At 30.9% G+C, this 22,640-nt stretch overlaps 1 protein-coding gene across 1 annotated transcript in view; it reads left to right on the top strand.

Moving 5' to 3' along the window:
* The window catches only part of LOC126859004 (two pore potassium channel protein sup-9), a 96,842-nt gene extending 75,320 nt beyond the window's left edge, over positions 1-21,522 (top strand). Inside the window, exons 2-7 of the mRNA XM_050609832.1 lie at positions 9,208-9,337; positions 9,848-10,205; positions 11,270-11,425; positions 12,496-12,671; positions 13,040-13,369; positions 14,331-21,522. Coding sequence (XP_050465789.1) covers positions 10,079-10,205; positions 11,270-11,425; positions 12,496-12,671; positions 13,040-13,369; positions 14,331-14,645 — 1,104 coding nt within the window. The 5' untranslated portion in view covers positions 9,208-9,337; positions 9,848-10,078 and the 3' untranslated portion in view covers positions 14,646-21,522. The remainder of the gene's footprint in view (positions 1-9,207; positions 9,338-9,847; positions 10,206-11,269; positions 11,426-12,495; positions 12,672-13,039; positions 13,370-14,330) is intronic.
* Positions 21,523-22,640: the final 1,118 nt, after the last annotated feature.

Genomic DNA, 22,640 nt, shown 5'->3' with positions numbered 1-22,640 from the left:
TTAATAATTTTGTGTGATTTAATTGAAAATTATATTTTGCAAAATATAAATAGCGCTTTCATCTATATGTATATATCTTGCCAATATATCCATATATATATATATATATATACATTTTTCTTTTTTTTTATGCAAATGTTCTCTTTCTTTATCTTTCTCTTTTTTTATTTCTAAATTGGCGCTTCATGTATAAATACGTAAGTGAGATCTGCCAGGTCAGAAACTACGTTCGAGCTATTTGGCTAACGAAATATCGCAGTCACGAAATAGTCCCTTCCTTTCGCGATTTAATGGACTGTCTCGCGGAAAACAAGCATTGGGCGGTGCTAGGCTTTGAATGCACTTTTTCTGGTTTTTCAAAAGCATTCCGAGTAATTAAATTCTTACTCGGAATGGCACGATCATGGAGAGTGACTTATTTTTTTTCATTAAAAATAAATTTGTTGTAACAAAAAGATATTTGGTACATTAAAATTGTTATCTTTTTCAACTACAAATTATTATTAACCAGTAAAAGGTACAAAAATGATAAAATCTAGAATTTTCGTTAATTTGACAATAATTAAAATGAACAATTAAGTAAAGTATTTTTTATTATGTACTTGAAATTATGCGGAAAAATTACAAGTTTAGGGAGAATTCTTTTATTTATATATTCTTTATATATTCTTATTATTTATATATTTTTGCTACAGTTGAAAACCTTTTATAAAGACAGCAATAGTTATGACCCATTGTATTAACAATAAATATGTTATAATAATATATTTCTAATGGTTTTATTGTTTTATTTTCTTCTAATAATGATGATGATGTTTTTCGAAAGGATTTCATCGTAAATGTTTATTTTATTCGAAAAAATAATATTCTATGTCATTAAATTAATATATGGATTTTTTTTTTAACAAAACAAGAATTTTATTCTTTTGTTCTCTGATTATTTTTACTTTGGAGTGATCGTTTGCAAAAATATTATGATTTCAAAACTAAAGTTATTAAAGATGCAGACTTCAAATAACTAACGCTTAAAAGAATAAATGTTCATCTATTTCACGTTTTAAATCTTTATTTTAGCAGTTTGAGGCGCTAATATTTTAAGTTATTAATTACAACAATTATCAAAGTGTGCTATAATTAACGCGCTATTATACATGATTTCTTTGCAGCGAGATAATTTAGAATAATACTTTGTTTTTCCACGTATATTTGATATATGCTCCTTTCAAAGATAACACGATGATCGGTTGGCGATAAATCAAAAATGACTTTTTTATTTTCTCACGGCTGCTATCCATCACCTCACAGGGATGAACATAGGTCGTGGAGACGTTCGTGGGGAATGAAGGGAATAGGGAGAATGAACTCAAACGGTTAAGGGAGTCCAAAATTTGTCAAGCGCAGCCTGCAAATGATATCCCACGATAAATCTGTCTATCCGTCTCTCGCCATTTTTGTTCTTTGCTGTTCTTCAGCGGTCGTGTGTCCTTGGACAAACGTGAGACACGAAGACGGGAAACAGTAGATGAAGAAAAGAGGAGGGAAAAAAAGAGATAGGGGGAGGATAAGGGAACAAAAGATGGATGGAAGCTCTTTTTTCAGTGTTTGCTCATTAATCATTCGACTGGTCCACCATTCGACCTAGAAGGGACTAAAGTGCCTCCCACTACTGTGTAAGGGGTTAGTAACCCTTTCTTCGAAATTGTCGCTCGCTTTTCCTAGTGACGACAAAAAGACACACGTATACATATAATTCGCATCGGATGACGCGTGGAATTTCCAAGCGTTTAAGCGACGCGACGTAGTTTTTGCACTCAGTCGGGCTGTTTACAGGGGTTATTTCAACCCTGACTGCTTCTTTGTATCGATAATACCACGCGTATTTGAGGGAGCCCAAGGTCCTAAGAATATCTCTCGCGACAAAAGAGTTATAGGTACACAAGAAGTCGATTGAAATTATAGTTTTATTATTTTTATAAATAGCACTTTATTGCATTGCTTAAAGCTAATACAAGTTATAATAATAATTAGCCCATTTTCGCAAATTTATTACTAATAATATAATAAATAATTTTGCTTGAAAATGGACTCTAATATAGAAAAATAATCGCGCAATCGGTAACAGTAGTAGAAAGTAATATTAATCCGACATTCTTTCCATTTAAGAGGAAATCTGTCAAATTGACAATTAAGGAGTTGCATGTCATATATACAACTAATAATTAAAAATTTTTAATATTTTTCATATTTAAATAAAAAAATATACATTTTGCAACGAAATATTATTCTAATATTGGAAACTTATGACATTTAATTATCGAAGTCATATATTTTCTTTTGAAATGTCATAAACTCTGAATAATAAAAAAGTTTTTTTAAATTGAAAAATACTATATGTGACTTATTGACGTGATACATCGCGGATTTACTCGGCACTTTAAAAGGTGGCGAGGTATGAAAACGAAAAAAAAAAGAGAGAAAAAAAAAGGTGAGCAGCTGTATTGGCGTAGGTGAAGTGAAAAACATCGTCTCGGTATCCAGGAGAGAAGAAAGGTCCCTGATGTCCTTTAATGTAATTGAATTGAAAAGGAGTTTGCAAGCGGTTGTATTATTATGTTTAGAAAGGCGTGTCGGGGCGCGAGAGAAAAGCTTGAGTGGTAAAGAAGGAGAGGATTCATGGTGCAAAGCATGAGTTTCATCTTCTTCGCGACCTCATTCCATTACGGAAGTTTCGCAAAAGTTTTCCAGCTGCCGAGGAACATGATGCCAATGATACCTGCGGAATAGCCCGCAAAATTATTCGCGGTGCATGACCTAAACCTAAGAGAACGAATGACTTTTGCATTTGCTATCATGCAATTTGTATGATGTATGTGCAAAACCGATGGAAATAACATGACACATTCTTTGAAGTCTTCATATTTCATGAAAAAGTAGAGAGAGAGAGAGAGAGAGGGAGAGAGAGAGAGAGAGAGAGGATATGTATATTAAATATTTTTAAAAATTATTACACATACACACACGTGTACATATAATTACACACATATACATAAACTTTAAATAAAAAAAGATTTTTATCAAATATGAAAATTTGAAAGATGCTTTCTTTGTGGTCATACTTAAAAAATTATTATTGTTTAAAATTACAGTTATATTTATTTGGTTATATAACTATCGTTAAATTATATATGATGGCTAAATAGAAGAGAATAGTTTAGAAATTTTTACTGCATAATTATAATGATTTCTTAAAATAAAAAATTAATGATTTAATGGTAAAATCATTGCTTGGCTATGCTTTGCTACATTTGATTTTTTTTTTTTCATACACAATTAATAATTACGCAAAATATGTAACAGTTTTAATAGAATTTAATATCCGTACTGTATTACATTTATTTCGACGATAATGGAGACTTCGATTAATTGTGAATATATTGTATAGGTTTCATTAATCGATGTATTCGAATATGATTGAAGACTGAGGGACACAAAGTTTCTCTATTTGTACATCTGCAAAAGTTACTAGAAAAAATTAGTTGTTACGTTTGCGAGAATTGCACGAATTAGAAGCGGGTTCTATTTCCGCGCAATCGATTGCTGCAACTCGTCGCAATTTCGATATTACATCGGGCAATCCTTGGAATTCAAGAAATTGCACAGAATTCCACGTAGGAAGATTGCGCGTACTGCAATTTTATCAAATAATATTGCACACATATCATCTACATATTATATTGCGTATCAGATTGTGATTCCTTCAGTTTTTATAGTGCGTTACGAGATACAAGTTGCGTTATAAATCTCTGCGTCGAGATGTATGAATCGTTTTAAACTGTTGTTTGTATCTCGAAATTCTTGAGAGTTCTAAAATTCTATAAATCACTGAATTTTATGACAATTACATTAAATACTAAAATTTTTTTATATATTTTAAATGTATTTTTATTATTTAAACCAAAATTTTATGAGCTATAAGGCATTTTATTCTGAATTAGAATTTATTACACACATTATAAGTAATTTCATATTTTATAAAATTGATTATTGAACATTTTTATTTTATTTTTTTTTTCAAAGAATGTATAGTCTTATTTACTCTCTTTTAATTAATAATCATAATTTTTTAATTTTTTTTTTAAATTGCTTATATAAAATTTTTTGTAGAGTTTATTATTATTTTTAATTATACGAAATTTTTTCTATGTTATTTATTATTTTAGCAGAATTTTATTTGTATGTATATGTTTGTGTGTTTTATGAAACATTACAGTTTAGAAACTATTAGAAATTGAGATAAAATCTTTTTTTTATTTTAAATTTTATTGTACTTTTTACGAGAAAATATGAGGAAGAACATTTTACATATATATATATGTATGTGTAATTTTTTAGAGTATATTATATTGAATATTATTAGAGAATATTTTAGAGTATATTATATTGAATATTATATTGAATATAATCTCATTATACACATAAAAAATATAGAAATAATTGTAAATTCCAATTTTATTTTATTATGACAAGAATATTGTTAGTAAAGTAAACATAAAATCAAGCAACATAAGCTTGTTATATACTTTGCGTTTTATAAAAATTCGATTTATAAAATAATAGATCGCGAGAATATGCCATCAAAAATAACTCCAACCTTGGTTAACATAAGCACCCGTGGGAAAAATGACCACACGTGAACTTTATGATTTCTTATGGAGATAAATGTGTCGCAATCACGTGGCACAAACATGTCCAAAGATTCCGCGATACTCATGACAGTAAGATGATTTTCGTTCTAAGTCCCTGCTTTGTAACATAAAATATGGTTGACCCTTATAATCCTCTGTATATCTTGACCGAGTCCATAATTATTTACAGGACACATGCCACCAATATATATCTATATATTCATTCTTAATAGATTTTTAGGTTTTCGTGAAAATACATGAGAGGAGATTTATAATGAAAATATATTTTACTTTTTTTTAAATAAAAATCATATGAAAATAAAGTAAAACATCTAGTTCCTTCCACTTATGATTTTGATCTCTCTCTCTTTCTCTTCAAGATATTTTATTATATACATATATTTATATATTTTTTATATTTAAATAATTTTTAACAGATATAATATTGTATACGAAAAATGATTTAATCGTTCAATAATAAACTACATACAGTTTAATTTTGAAATTCATATTAAAATCAGTTAGAAACAGCCCTCTATTATTGCAAAGTAAAACATTTCACATTTCTCATACTAAACAAATACAACAATTATGAAGTCATATTAAAAATTCGGAGACTTATGCATTGATTACTATGCTTTTGGGAAAATGCTTTATCTCCGAAAAAGGTGTGAGTTGAGCGGGCAATGCACTACATGATGCCTTAGGTAACGGCTATCTCGTTAATTCAGTGGAACAAATAAGCCACTATTGCAACAATCCTTTAGGATCGAGCACACAATAATCGGTATTCATATCATGGACACTACGGCGCTAACTGGTGTTATTAAACGTGACCTATTCAAAGGTATAACAATGAAGATCCGATATCATGAGACAATGAATGGATAGCGCAGAATTGCATATCTTCCTTTAAAGGTTGCAGTCCTTGACCTTCTCGACTGGATTGGCAATGGATACAAAACAAATTTTTCTTGCGAAAAGTACATTCATCTTTCTCTTACATTGCTAAATAGTAACAATTGTGCAGGCATGAAGATCAATTATCTTTGAAAGATATCTGCACTCTTGAAAACATCTATCATAATCTTATATCTTTAGACAGGAGGCATCTCACATCCTAGGAGTTCTTTCACTTTTAATTAAAAGCTATCAGTTTAAATTATTTTGTCGTTTTTTATTCTTTGTTTTTTTTTATATCGATACACACATGATTTCGAAAATATAATATAATCAGTTTATTATACATATAATTTTCAATCTTAGGCCAGACTATTATGATTTTGAATATTTATTGTTAGAAATAACATAATTACATATGTACAATTTTTTAAATATGTTTGAAAAAATTGTTTCAATATTTTTAGACTTTGAATTATTATCGCGCAATTCAGCAAACACTTAGTTGAAATATTATGTAAATTATTATTTAGTATTAATTTTTTTTTTGTATAAAAAATGCCTTACGCAAATATCTTGACTAAATGGATTTAACTTATTGTTAGTATCTGTTTGACAGGAACAAAAACGGAATATTCGAACATACCCGGGTTAGATGTAAATGCCGATCATCCTCTTCAGAATGACAGATTTGTGTATTCATCAATCATTACCGACACTAATACTGCATATCGGAAGCATCAGTTTTAAATGTATTCAGCAGATTTTTTCCCTTGTGAAAGAAATCCCCGCGATTTTAATCACGATCGTTATCTTCATTTACGAATAGATTTCTGCGGCCTCTCTTTCACGGGTTAAGTGCGCGAAGATGATTTTCTTCTTCTCTCTTTTTTTCTTTTCTCGTTCCTTAATATCGCTCGCATCACGAATGAGAATTTCACGAATGAGCAATTTATCATAAATTTAATAAAACACAGGCACATCCAATCTAACGCCAATCTAACCGACTATCGCGCAAACGTTAATTTAAACGAGAAGCAAAAAGATGGAGAGAGAGAGAGAGAGAGAGAGAGAGGATTTGAGAGGATTTGATTTGACTCGACGTTGCTAGACTCGTTGCTTTCAGAATTGCCAGAGCTTATCTGGAATTGGTTGGAAGATGAGGAACCTCGAATTTCCCTGCCAGATATTCTGTCTCGCAAAGTTTTCCTTTCGCTTTCTCCTCACTCTCTTCGTTTCTCCTTATCTCTCTTTCTGTTTTCTTCTCTCTTTTTCAGCCTTCTTTAGTTTCTCACATTTTTTTTATTATGTACGAATTATTTGTAAATATCAATTTTATTTATAAATATGTTTTTTTTTATGGTTCCCGCTTTTATCAAACTTATTTTATAAATACTGTGTGTGTGTGTGTGTGTGTGTGCGCGCGCGCGCGCGTGTGCGTGTGCGTGTATGTATGTATACAGGGTGTCCCATTTTAAAAGAAGCACCTCGAATTCTTCAATGAAGCATTTTCAACAAAAATGTTTTAGACAAAAGTTGTATGGGTTTGAAAAGGATATAAGAGGAAATAGAATAGGACATCCTATTCTATTTCTAAAAGCATTGATTAGAGAGGCAAAGAGAAATATATTTTAATTATAAAAGTTTAATTAGAAATTATTACATTTTTATAAATTAAGAAACCGCATTGCTAATTAACAGTTTACTAAACATGTCCCATCAAAGGAAGAAGTTAATTCGCAATGGAATTAGATGCACGATCACAAATTGTGCTTACACAGTTAATCATATTATTTTTATGTGTGATTGTCGAAAAAATACGAATGCACATTTATACATATAAAATTTATGAATACAATGAAGATATGTACATACAATGAAGATATGTGAATACAATGAAGATATACATACACGCTTACGCATGCATATATGTAGCATATATGTATATATTTAGCATATTTTACATATTTAATATAACGAAATGGCTTATCCTTGTTTCTCTTTTTTTTTCGGAAAACATAAACTGAATTATCGTGAAATATTCTGCTGAAAGAAAGGTCACTCCAAAATTTAGGTTAACGCCATGTGGCGATATTGAAGCGATTGAAATCGTTATATACGTGATTTCGGTGAATTTAATTTTGAATACTACACGTATCTTTTTCGTTGATTATGTTTCCAGTTTCGTGAATAAATGCATGGTACATTGATATTTCAGCTCACCGATTGTAATCTGCGATAGAAACGTTATTCACGGTTTAAATTGATCTGCTACATATATGTATGTATTCATATAATCCTCCATACTATGACGGTATAAAAAATATAATATGAGAATCAATCATTTGCAATTAATATTGAATATCTTGCAATAAAATTATAAGAAAAAACAGCGCATATCGCAGATATATACATATATGTAGAAGTATCACCTTCCTTTGACAAAAAGTACGGATTGAAAAGGAAACTCTTGCAATAATATGCATTATTATCAATTTTTTTATAGCACAAGAATATATCTTGCTATTCATTAATTTTAACGTGGATTGAATAATTCCGTTTTTTTGAACATTTAATTAAAGATAATTAGCAAGTCAATGAATAATAAAACGTTTAATTATAATCGATTGAAGAGAAACTAATTTTGCCAAAGGCTAATTTGACATTCTTAGATTTTAAATTGATTTTAACTACATTTATATTTTTGATTATAATATTTGTTTTTTTATTTTGTTGATCTTTTCTTTTTTTTTTCTTGGAAAGGGAAATTCGCTATTCTTCGTTTTATTATATTTAATTACAATAATTTTGGGTAATATTTTTCTTCTACGCATTAAATACGATGAAATATAAAAGAACTGTAAGAGAAGATTATATTTGTATTACACTTGTATAATAAAATTAAAATTATAATTATAAAAAGAAGATGTAAACTTTTAATCAATCTTTCCAAATTATTGTTTGATCTTTAAGTGAAATTCGTTCAACTTGATATTTTGAACCACAGTTACGTAAATGATCTTGATTAATTGTATCCAGGATAAGCGAAACTGCAAAGTATAATGTACACGTCAACTGACAAGTACAACACGACAGTCGACAGGAGCGTCATATCTGTTTACGCTCACACAAACATCTCATGTAATAAATTATGAAAATGATAATGGATACGTTGTAGGCATAATATATATATATATATATATATATATATATATATATATAATTCATATTTATATATCTATATACTTATATATCTTGATAAAATAAAATTTTATCTTGGATAGCAATTATTATAAGTTTTCTTTACAAGTTTTTCTTTTAAGTTAAATCACTATATTTAACTTTTATATATACACAATATATCTTTTGTTCTATTCTTATCACCTTTGCATAAAACAATGATTTAATCAACATAATTTGTATTGTTGTACTGATTCGATTTTTTGATACAGGAAAATATATATAATATATTCGGATTATTTTTAATGAAAAACGATATTGGGGGCGGCAAAATAAATCCTATCTGCTATTGTTTTCCGAAAGTATTATAGGATATAATTTTCCCGCAAAATTTGCTTTGTTGCTCATCAAAATTTTCTCTTTTCTTTTTTTTTTTATTTAGTCGGCTCTGAAAACGGGGGTGCTAAGCTGAGGAATGGAGGGAACGTGGCAGTGGGAGCAGCGAAAGCACTGCCATATCATTCTGCTCAACTCTTCGTCGTACCTAAAGGAAAACCCGGAACAGGCTGCAGGTGAGCCCCCTTCTAAATCAGCAGATTTTTTGCTCAGTTAATCCTCATCGTGAAAATAGCTTCGTCTCGCTTCATTGACGAGGAAAAAAGAGGGATTTTAAAACGGGCCGCTTTAATCGCTAAAACGATTATATCTTTTCGTGTCGTACATCTTAATTTCAAGCTAGCAGAAAGCTTCTGAAAATGAGGAAGAGATAGAAATGTGAAATCGATTTCAGTCTTCGTGGGCTTTCTTAAACGACCCATATCTTTAAAAATAACGCAAACGTATTGCTGCAGCGGGGACTCGTAAATTTCGTTCGTATCATTGGTTCTCTTTCGGATATCATAAAATCGATTCAATGCTCCAATTACTATCTCGATTGCTTCTTCTTATTTTATCCGAGAAATTTATTTTTAATTCGAGTTATTAATATAAATTACTGTATATTGCAATGCTTTTACTTATCTTTTTAAAATCTATCTTAAAATTAAACTATAGTCAGATATGTAGAAGTATGAAACTTTCAGATGAACGGAAACGATTGCATGAAGGCTATTGCAAGGAAGGAGATATCCTGAAAACAGGGAATCGCATGCCAGGTCTGTAGCATAGAGACAGGGCATAGAGGGGCCCCCGTCAAGTGTCACCGAGCGGAAAAGAGGGTTCGTCATGGACCCGATGACGCAAGTCGTACCTCACTGAGCGATGCAAGTAATTAGGGCCGGGGCCCTGCTAGTGAGCATGTGGCTCACTAGAGAATGAAGAAGCAAAACGTCCGGACTTTATCATTAATCGTCTTCACGCTTACCTATCTCCTCGTCGGTGCTGCAATCTTCGACGTGCTCGAGTCCGAGACGGAGAAATCACGCAAGGAAGCATTAGATGGTAAATAATTAGACTTGCTTGTACTTTGCAAACATCTCGGAATGTGTTGCATATTATCGAATTGTATTTTCAGCATGATTTTAAAATAGGATTTACACCACTTTTATTAATAAACGATTCTGTTTTAATAATGTTTAATATCGGATAACATAAAGAAATTAATTTAAAACTAATCTTCCAAAAGAAGACTTGTATATTTTATATACAAGGTCTCTTAATTTTGATTTGTTTTTTATTTATTATGCGTACTTCATAATTTCTACATTTTCTTTTAATCTTGCTTTGAAAGACTTCACTGATTGTGAGAGAATAGACTTTAAAGGAAACAAAAATCCAGAAAAAAATGTTTGAAAACTTTTAAAGAACGTCAGAAAGATTAGAGTGTCTCTTGGACGTTCTTACAACATTTCTAGCTATTTGTATTGTCTGATAAAGTTTTTTTACTATAGTTTTTCAAGTAGATTATTTGTTAGCCATATAATGAGAAACGCTATATATGTGTAAGAAATATTAGATAATATTAAGAAACACAATGCGTAATTATATGTGGAGAGATTAGTATTGTATAAGCTATATATGCTAGAGAAGAGAAGCACTCAATATAAGAAAGTCATTGCACTATCGTTGAAGAGGAACGATCTCTTTACAACATAACGACTATGTATTGTCTCGTTGATAAATAAATGTCTCCCGTAAGTCTTATAAATCTTGAAGGGAGCCGAGTAGAGTGGTGATTCTCGCGTCTTATATCTCTTCTTTTTTCTTCTTTTTACAAAGATAAGTCTTGGTCTTTGTTCGAGGGAGAGCGTACCTGACATACAATTTCATTAAAAATATCAAATTTTTGTCATTTTGATGTGGGGATCTTTCGTTAGATACGAAGGTATATTCTCTGAAAAGTTCAAAAGTCATTAATCATCTTTTATTTAGCTTCATAATATTCACTCGTCTCTCTCAATTGGAAACACCGATAACAACAGCATGTAACGTCTTAATATCTTCAGAGACTTGGATTACAAGATGTAGCAAATTAATCGTTGCACTTTTATTCTATTTAATTACAGACCTTGAAAAAATGGTCATACGAAAATATAATATAAGCGCGGACGACTTCAAGATCATGGAAACAGTGGTGCTGAAGACGGAACCTCACAAAGCTGGCCAACAGTGGAAGTTCGCTGGCGCATTTTATTACGCTACAACGGTCCTCACCACGATAGGTACATATCGCCAAGTTATTGCCCGAATATCGTCAGCTATTCAAACTAAATTTATTACCACTGCTGTATTCAATAATTGCTGAATTAATTCCCATTGCCATCACAAACTTATTTAATATCTTGTGAGTGCGAGGAGCCATTCGAATATGACAGATTGTAAAAAGAGCAATTTCATATTGATATACAGGGTGTCCGAAAATTCGCGCAACACCCTTTAAGGAAAGGTAGAGAGCGTTATTTTGAACAGAAAAGTTCTGTACCATTTTTTTCTATAACGCTTAATAAAAGAGTTATTATTGAGTGAAGTCTGGTCTATCATCGGGGAGCTGTCATAAACATCTGAGCGCTCACGCACACTACCAGGCGCGCGGCTCACCGACCGTGCGTCCAGCTAAAGATCGGCGATGATAGGCCAAATTTCACTCATTAATAACTCTTTTATTAAGCGTTATAGAAAAAAATGATACAGGACTTTCTGTTCAGAATAACACTCTCTATCTTTTCTTAAAGGGTGTTGCGCAAATTTTCGGACACCCTGTTTAATATTTTAAATCTTTTTAATTTTTGAAACTTTCTTTAAATTATATCATTTTTGTATTTTATATCTTATATTTTAATTATATTTGTTTTATATGTGTGTGTATATATATAATATATAAAAATCCAAGAAAAATTTAAAGCTTTTTACATTACTTTTACTCATTTTTTATTGAAATAATTTTAAATTTTGATGAATTTTTTGATACTTTAATTTTGTGATTTTTTGTTAACTATGATTTTAAAACTGAAAGTCATAAATCGATAATCAATTGTTCAAGCAATGTAAATGGGTTGTTGAAAATTTATTCACTAGTCACAGAAATTTGATGTTTAAGCCACAGTATTTTAATTTTAACTTTAATCGGTTTTATCGTCACAGAGAGAATATATTTACATATGTTTACATTATGGAGTTTTGCATGAAACATTGGATTGTATTCTTGATTCGAAATATCATTCTCTTCGATCGTTCTCCAAAAACAAAGATAATAATATTTTTTAGAAATCGTATTTTACATTGCATTTTTCAGGTTACGGACATTCCACGCCGAATACTATATACGGCAAACTATTCACAATGTGCTATGCAATTATCGGTATCCCATTAGGACTCGTAATGTTCCAGAGCATAGGAGAACGCTTGAATAAGTTCTCATCTGTCGTGATACGGAGTGTAAAGCAGCTTCTAAACTGTAAGGACGTTCAGGTAACAATAGCTTAGTCGAACTACGCTCGTCAGACATTTCACATACAATTCAAACAGAATCCATGAAACTGCAAATGAACGCACACATTTAATCTTAAGCCAGGTATATGAGACATGTGATTAAAATTATTCTTCTCCGAAAACTTCCGAATTAAGTTTACGCAAATTAAAATTTAATTAAACATATGTTCAAAAAATATATGTTTAAAATAATAATATAATATTGTTTATAAAACAACAGAATAGCAAAAGATCCGTATTTTTATATTATTTTAATGAAGTAATAAAAATTATTTATATTATTTCTTCTATTTAATTTCTTCTATTATAATAGTTTTTCTTGAAAAAACGAATTTGCAAATTTGCAGGCCTCGGAGATAAATCTCATCTGCGTGGTAACGACGTTATCTTGCTTGACCATCGCTGGCGGTGCCGCGGCATTCTCCAGATATGAGGGATGGTCCTACTTCGATTCTATTTATTATTGCTTTATTACTCTGACGACAATCGGTTTCGGCGATATGGTCGCGCTGCAAAAGGACAACGCACTCAACAACAAGCCCGAGTACGTGATGTTCGCTCTAATATTTATTCTCTTCGGTTTGGCGATCGTGGCGGCTTCGCTTAATTTGCTGGTTCTGAGATTCGTGACCATGAATACGGAGGATGAAAGACGAGACGAGGCCGAAGCGTTACAGGTACATAAATCATTTTTATCTGATAAGATACATTGCTCTATATTTTTGTTGGCTATTTAAAATTATAAATAAACGTTTAAATATATATATTTAATTTTTATATATTTAATTTTATATATTTAATTTTTAGTGGATGTGTGTTTTATCAGTTAGACCAATAATTTTTATTATAAGGTAGCGTTCCTTCAAACTCTGTGAACAGTACTTTACGAAACGTAGTATATTGATACATATGAATTTTTCGCATTGGTTTTTTTTATTATATAGGATGATCCAAAAATACTTAGACAAACTTTGGATTAGTTCTCCATACAAAAACAAGAGAAAAATGTCATATAAACACCCAGAAATACGTGGTTTATGAGTTATAATCGAAAGATTACATTCAATTTAGTACTATGACTTGATCATATAAGTCTATTAGATTTTTATTTGTAGAAACACTTAAAATCCTAGTTTATGCAACTGAAATTGCAAATAAAGGGGCGCTTCATCATCATAGATATCTACGAAACCATTCGCAATCTTCATGGGATCTTTGAAAGGATCGGACGTGTCGATGTATACATTGAAGCAAAGATTGGAGGACATTTTGAGCATTTGTTGTGAATTGTAAACAGATAAACAATTGAACTGAAAATGTATTACATTGGGCATGTGTCATTGTAAATATTCTATCAGTTTTTGTCCTTAGAATCTTATTTCGATTATAATTCATAAAGGCATTTTCGGACATATGTTTACATGATAGTTTTTTTGTTTTTTTGTGGAAAACTCACCTCCAAAGTTTGTCTAAATACTTCTGAATTACCCTGTATATCCAATACATACAAACAGATATGTAAAATAGCATTTTGTAAGACAAAGTAACAAATATTATGCATACATTATTGAGTCAAATTTTTGTTAATTCCCTTTCACTCTCAGCACGCACATTGTCAAAAACGATATATTTTCGCAGGCGGCCCAGGGCGCGGTTCGTCTCGAGGGCGACGTGATAACAGCGAACGGCTCGATATTATCCGGTCAGATCGGCAATCACGGTAACGCATTGTCGTTCGACGATGAGGCGTCGGTGTGCAGCTGCCGCTGCAGCGGCTTCCAGAGAAAGCGGCGGAGACCGCGTTTCACGGTTCGTCGATCGCCCGGCAAGATCTCGCACTTGCTGCCGATGCAACAGCTGTCGGCGTTGAACGTGCAATGCGGCGAGCTGCACTCGCCGCCGCTCATGCCGCTGGAATTGCCGCCCCTATATCAGCATCGCGCCAGCATCTGACGTTGCTCCGCCGCGAGGAGCGTGGTACTTTTGGAGCAAGAGCATTACTACCACGAGCAGCCGCGGCGGGTTTCCGTCTGAGGAGAGAGAGTTTCTGCCCGACAGGGCCGCCGACTTCAACGAATTTTAATCGTCGTCGAGACACGCTATCATCACCGCCACTCTCCCAGTTCTCTTCCTCTCGTTCTACCTTTATCTCTCTCTCTCTCTCTCTCTCTCTCTCTCTCTCTCTCTTATCTTCTTCCTATTTATATAGCTCTTTCTCTCTCCCCTTGTCCCGTGTTCACTCTCGTCGAACGAGAGTAGAGTCTCGTATAGATAGCTAAGAGATTGGATTGTGATTCGAAGTTGGATCGCCGGGACTACTCGACTCGAGTTGTTCAATCTGAATCGAGCTAACGGGGGGGTAGCAAACGGCGCCGGATGCTCCTCGATGAAAATGTTTGTCTTTCCCGATTCGTAACACGACACATATGCGATGAATAATTCTTCCACTCTCTCGCGATCTACACCGTTGCCGTTCAAGTTTATTCACGTTCGCATAACCGAGGATATTAGGATAATATTCAACGATAATGAATTTCTAACACGTATGCGCTACCGAGTAAGGAGTGAGAATCGTCGAGTAAGAAATGAGAATTGATCCTCGAGAGATTGAGACGAAATTTTTTCCGTTCGGATTATCGTAATAAATGGCTGTGTCGTTCGTTGACATCATCAAGTGCGACGTGTGATAAATTTATAGCCAGGTAGGTTATTTTTAGCCCGTAGTTAACAACAAGTTACTTTTGACCCATTATTGATCGAAATAATTTTCTTGAGAAATAATACATATTTATTGGAATAATCTTTTATTTATAATTATTTTTATCAAGTTGATATAGATCCTTTTTTATTAAAAATCTCGATTGCATTTTGAAACAATGTTAATGCTGAATATACCTTATAGCTCACACATTTTGAACATTAATTAAGATTTGAAATATTCAGCAATACGATTCTCGCAAACTCGTTTTTTTTTTTTTTTAGTATTTTTGCGATATATTTAATCGTGTCTTTAAAAAATACAATAGAACGAGAATTGTGGAATCATGTCGCAAGTGCGATTAGGCAGTGAGCAGACCTTGAAAAGTTGTGCGCGTACAAAAGGCTGTGTGCGGAGGTGATCTTGTGTGTATCTTTTGCAGCCGAGAGATACGAAAAAATAAAGTGCGAATGGTAAGAACGAAAGGGAGCGAATGCGAGACACGCATGCTGAAGCGATATCGTGAACGAATGCGAGTTGGTGTGCACGTGGAAACGCGTCTGTGGGCAAAAATATAAAAATGCGTCGATACAAACGCTAAATATATATATATATATATATATATATATATATATATATATATACATATATACATATATACATATATATACATACACCTCTCTTACGTTCTCGTTCTAATGGGAGAGAGAGAAGTATTATTAAAGAAATAAATAGATACACACCAAGGGATGATATACACAAACCGACACGATTTTTTCCAATTAAGAGAAGACATTTTACAATTTGTATATAATATAAAGTATAGAGAAAAAACTACGATTTTAGGTATACGATACACACGAAGCGTTCCGATCTTACGGAGAAATGTGTATAATACATACTTGTAAGATACGTCACATTATTATCATGCGGGTTCGCGAAATACGTGATATATATATCCTCCTCCCCCTCCAAAAAAAAAATTTCGAGACTCTCCATTTATTATTATTTAAGTACAGATTGAGATTGTCAAAGTGGCCACAGCTACATAAATTTTGTAGATTTTAGCTGCCGTAGGTCTCCTCAAACACAAGCGCTCGGCCGATGACATTACGAAGTGATGAGTATATGCGAGAAAAATTGACAAATTTGCTTCCCCGAATTGATCGTTTACAATTTACCTACGAAGAGTCAATCCATCGAAACAAGAAGTACGTATTCCCGATAGATGCATTATCATATTATAGGATGAACACGAGCGGAACAATTCTCTTGCCTTTTGATCGAGAAAAGTAGAAACCTATTTGGATATTTTTAAGACGTATACTGGATTGCACATGTATAAGTAGAAGACGTTTCTTTATCCAATCGATGGTCTACACAAGAAAACGCCGACGGGTACGGCAATTTTCTCGTGGAAATGTCTTTTGTCATTCGACTCAAATGCGTGAGCCATGTGTGTGTTTGCATGTATATTATGAGACGTAAGATTTTCAAGAAATCAAATATTTTAGATCACACACATTTGAAAACATTAATATTCACACATCACGACCAAATGTAATTTATAATATTAAATGAATATGATCGGATTAAGGAGCTGCGATGCGCAATCTCTCTTGTATGAGTTTTTGATTTTAATCAATATGATGATACATGTATACATATATATAGGGTGTTCCAGATTAGGTCAATGAAATTTCAGGATTTTATAGGAAATTGAATTTGAGATAAAAAAGTTTCAACATATATCCGAAAACGCCTCGTTAAAAAGTTATAGCTAACAAAATCTCTGTAAGTAATTAGTTATGAAAATTTAATAAGAACACTTTTATATTTGCGTTTGTAATGTTTGTACGAATGCAGGGTTTACACAAAGTCGAAAGATGGTTTTTTTCAAGTTTCTGATTTTTTCGTTTCTTCTTTTGCACGCCTAGAATTAAATAAAATTGGCGTAATTTGTTTTGTTATTTGATTAGATTTATTTTGCTATTATTTTCAAATAAATGAAGGGTTTAAAGTTATTTTAAAGTTATATTTTTAAGAATCATCAAAAAAAAAAACTTTATTTTTCGAAGTTTGTTAGTTATAATTTTTTAGCGAAGCACTTCCGGACTTATGTTTACCAAAACATTTTTGTCCAAATTCAATTTTTTATAAGACCCTGAAATTGGCTTGACTTGGAACATTTTGTACATACGTCAAACGTTCGTTTACAATTTAATATAAAATTAATTTCCTTTATGACAGCAAGCATGATTACGATGAAACAGCCGTACTTGTTGACCGTTTATGGTTGCGCATTTCACTTATAAATATCTTACTCTACGAGAAAAAAAAGAAAAGATGATAAAGAACCGCTAGAATTTACTCCCGTTCATTAATATTAATTACGGCGAATTAAGTCTGTAATATATTATAAGTAGTAACAAATAATACGATCGCGCAGGTCGTAAAGGATTTTTATGAGATAAGGAGGGTAATAAGAGAAAAATTAACTTAACGAAAATAAATTAAGTGAACACATAATTAGCCATGCATCTTGTATTAATCGATGATCGATGTAACTTTTATTTGATTCACCCTCCTTGACGCATCATTTCAACTCGTTTAAGCTAAATAGCAGTAACGATCATAAACTTTTTAAAACAACGTAAAGATATTTTACAATTTGAAACGATCAACATTTGTCACACATTTGTTCTTAAAATTCGTAGTTTATTATATCGAACTTTACGCTAGTCTTCATGTAACGTAATAAAATTTTGAATAATCGGGTATATATATACAATTTTTTTAATTCTCAGGTGAACATTATATAGCATCTTAAGATAATACAAGAATTATATACACTTTCATATAATATTTTATATTTATTGTAACATTCTATAAAAACAAGTAATTGAGCTTATAATAATCGAAGCTATAGAATTAGCTGAAAAAGACGATTTCTCGTTTGTTTTGATCTTAGTTATTAAATAGGTAGCATAAAAAACTGCTATATATAATATATCTCATTGGAATATAACTTAATTAGTAATAATAGTATGATTTGATTTATTATATTCTATACTTACGTAATTGATCTAATATCTCTTCTAATAATCTATAAAGTTATTTCTCTCTCCTTAAGATGCTTATTGCGAAAATTTGATATCTAAAAGAATATGATTTTGCTGCTAAGAGAACATTTCTTATATTTGCCTATATATATTTAAACATTTCGCAAAATAAAAAATTTTAAATGGATTGTGTTCACATCGATTTAGCTAAAATGCAGGCTGAAATGATGTATTATTTGACGTGAATGCAACGTTCAAAAAAAAAATATTCAAATATAATGTTATCATTATAATTATATCGCAGTGCTATAATTTTCTTGCATATCTTTAAATTGCCATTACTTGTATTTTGATAAGCGAAAAGTATGAGAGAGAAAAAGTGCTAATAAAATATATTTAAACATCAACACAAATTTTGTTGTAAGTAAAAAATTTTATTGTCATATATTAGAATCTTGAATATTGACGAACAATTAATGATAGTACAGAGCAACATGGCAAATAGTTCACAAATTTCTAGGATAGTATACATTTATATGCAATTTCCCTATTTTTGTGAAAAGATTACTTTCGATTGACGCATCGTATTAAGAATGAAGCAGAAATATATAATTTCTATGACATATGCATTATTATAATATAAATGGCCATAAAACTGAATATGAGAAGTTTCTATTGATAATAATTGTAAATTGTGAAAACGCGACACTGCTCGCCGCAAAAAAATTTTTATTAATTGTATAATATATTGTAATATATATAAAGCATTTCTGTCTAAAAAAAAAATACACTTGAGACGATTTGCTTCGCATCTAATTTGACGATTTTCGACGATCATTTAACGACAGTCACCTGAAGTTTATAATTGTATCAAATGTTCCATCAGGATTATTATTTATAATTTCTTTAACTGTAGCTGTAATTTACCTGTAATCTTTATATAACAAAGAAATTAATTTTTTTATTATTAATATTTTAAGTGACACATCTTACATGAAAAAGATATAGTGGCTGGAACGTTGTCGAACTAGATCGAAGCATACGTGACACTTCTTACATACGAGGAAATTGTACAATATAGAACGAGACATACGCTTTGTTGAATTTGCTATAGAATTATGTTCATTTCCAATTGCCTTTCCCAATTGATGTTTTGTCGTTCAGCTTCCTAAAAATTTCGTCGATACAGCGTGAAGTGTACTAGATATGCCAAAACTATCAACGATTTTACGACCAACGCTAACTTAGTTAATTCCAATATTGATGATATAAGATCATTTTTGGACTATAGTCTAATTAATTAGAACACAATAAGAGATGTCTGAGAACTTCTTGCATATTTTTTTTTTAGAGACCAATTTAATTTTAGAAATTGTATGACAGCATCATGGATTGCTGTTACACTTAATTGTGTGAAAAGAGTAATTGTACAAATACATAATATGTGTCTAAAATATTCGCTTATTCTAAATAAAAATGCAAGAATGTTTATTTTGGACATGATGCTTATTCTATTAGATAGACTATAGTTCTTAGTTTAAAAATTGATTTGAAAATTATGGAAATAATACATCAGCGGCCTTCCAAATACTAGGATATCTGAAATTAAAAGGACGTTTCATGTGTAAAGCGTTAGAAATATAAAAATATGAAAAAAGTATTAAAATGTTATTAATATTGTAATAATTAATTTATTGATCGAAAAGGTTTACAATATAATTTATTACTTCTGCGTCATAGCACATAAATTCTATTGATGCGATATTTGTGCGATAATGTATATTAATACCATTGTGGAGCTCTTGATTCGTTCTTTTAATTTGGGTTTCCGAAAAATTCAAAGAGGAGTAACAGTACAGGCAAGTGCCAGATGTAAATCAACTATGTGCTTTGTGCACATGTAACGTGCATACACTCAATGGAACACACACACACACACACACACACACACACACACACACACACACACACACACACACACACACACACACACACACACACACACACACACACACACATATATACACATACATTCACAGATTCAAAGAAAGATTTAAACTTTGTGCATTTTTAACTTTGTATTAAGTAGGTAACGAACCCGAGGAGTCTACTATTAATGTTACCTTACACAAATATAACAATAATACTTGTAATAGCTGTGTAAATTTACATTATGAAATAATCACAGAGATATGGAATTTAAAAAAAGATTCAAACACTCATGCAATTTTGCTATTATTATAATAGCGTAAAATGTAAGTACACATAGTTACAAATTTAATAAACTATTAGTCGATTAATTAATTAACAATTAGTCGATTAATTAATTAATTACAAAGCATCGAAATAATGCAATTTTATCGTGATCTTAATCGATTTAATCAATTGCGCGTTTTTAAATCGCGGGAAAAAAATAAAAAATTTATATATATAAAATAAGTACATGCAGAAGTATATTCGGACATTGTATCTTCAAAATTTATAACAGTTCATGCTTCTATTATTCTATTTACGATAATTCATCGGCTATATCTTCCGATAACAATGATGGAATGTAAAACAATTTTTAAAGAAGGTTGCATCTAATAAATTTTATTCGACCGAATTATTCAACAAGTAGAGAATTTGATCGCCTATTTCTTTCAAGAAAGAAGAAATACTTTCAAGGATGTATTGACAGAAAGAAAACAATTGACTTTAATTACATGCGAAAATTATGATTTGCGATATTAAATATTGTAAGAAAGATTCATATACACAATGTTCCTCGAATAATTATGGCCACATGTTCATGAAATAACTGAAAGAAAGGAGACTACATATCTCTTATTTTCATGTATTATAAATAATGTATCCTTCAAGGGCCTTCAGGAAGCCACTCATGATCGAGACGCAAAGTTTGACATTCAAAAGTTTGAGAGAGAATATGAACAAAATAAGAGAAAGGGTGAAATTTGAAGATAAGACGCGAAAGAGATTGGTCGGAATCGATTCTCAAATCCCCTGCCTGCACACACCGCCATGTGTAACGACATTTAAATGGATCGTAATTTGTAAATTATTATGGACTCTTCCTATTATATATATATATATATAATAGGAATAAATATATATATATATATATATATATATATGCTGGTATATAATGATACATGTGCTCTGCCACAATAAAGCAGTTTTTTTTATCTACAGTCGCAGTACTTTCTTCTCCTATTTATATGGCAATAAGTTCATCTCTTTTATGATACGTAAGAATAATAATTTTTCATTAATTTTACAATTAATTTTACAGTAGTCTACAAGACGTATATTGAGATATTACACTAAACATTTCAATAATCTTTTGAATTTTATATAATTTTTTTTAAATAAAGATTGTATACAAGTTTTTTCTATATAAAAAAACAGAAATGAAAATTGTTAGATATATTGATAAAAATATGATTCTCTTTTTATCATTTATAATAAAACATAGTAATTCAAAAATTAAAAAAGAAAAATAATAAAAATTTTAACGTAATGGAGAGAAGAAGTGCGTTTTTATTTACAATATCATTAAAAACGCAACCAATGCATTCGTAAGAAAAAAACATCAGAAATCATTGATATTTTCTACGATAGAGTAAAGTCGATTTTAAACATATGATCGAATGACAAATTGTTCTACTACATTTATATGGTGAATTATAGACATTTATATGGTGAATTATAGACAATTAAATTTTTCTAACAATAAGTGGAAATTATTTCCATCAATCATTCCCTCTTTTTCTCTGTATTTAGATCGTTTTTGTATCAAAAGAAAATAAATTAAAGTTTGATTCTCCGATACGACAATGTGAGTTTCGTATGAAAGCATTCGAAGTCGCAACGAGACAAAAGAATATTACATCTCTTTTTTTCCTCTTAATCCATTTTATTCTTACGTCGCACACAGTACCATGTCATAAATTTCAATTTATCTTTACCTGGAAATAAAATATTAAACAAAAAATTTTTTCCATGTTAAATGTTGAAATATATGTCTTTTGCTTTTATTATATATTAGATTATTATATATTGATTTATATATTTCTGAATTTATTCAGATTGATTATAAGTACATTTGTTATATTCAAGATTTTACATTTACAGCGGGCTTATTTTTTATACAGGGTATTCCAGGAAACTTTAGGGCCTTATAAAAAA

The sequence above is a fragment of the Cataglyphis hispanica genome, chromosome 2 (genome assembly GCF_021464435.1).
Source record: "Cataglyphis hispanica isolate Lineage 1 chromosome 2, ULB_Chis1_1.0, whole genome shotgun sequence".
Lineage (NCBI taxonomy): Eukaryota > Metazoa > Arthropoda > Insecta > Hymenoptera > Formicidae > Cataglyphis > Cataglyphis hispanica.
This window is presented reverse-complemented; position numbering and strand designations above follow the sequence as displayed.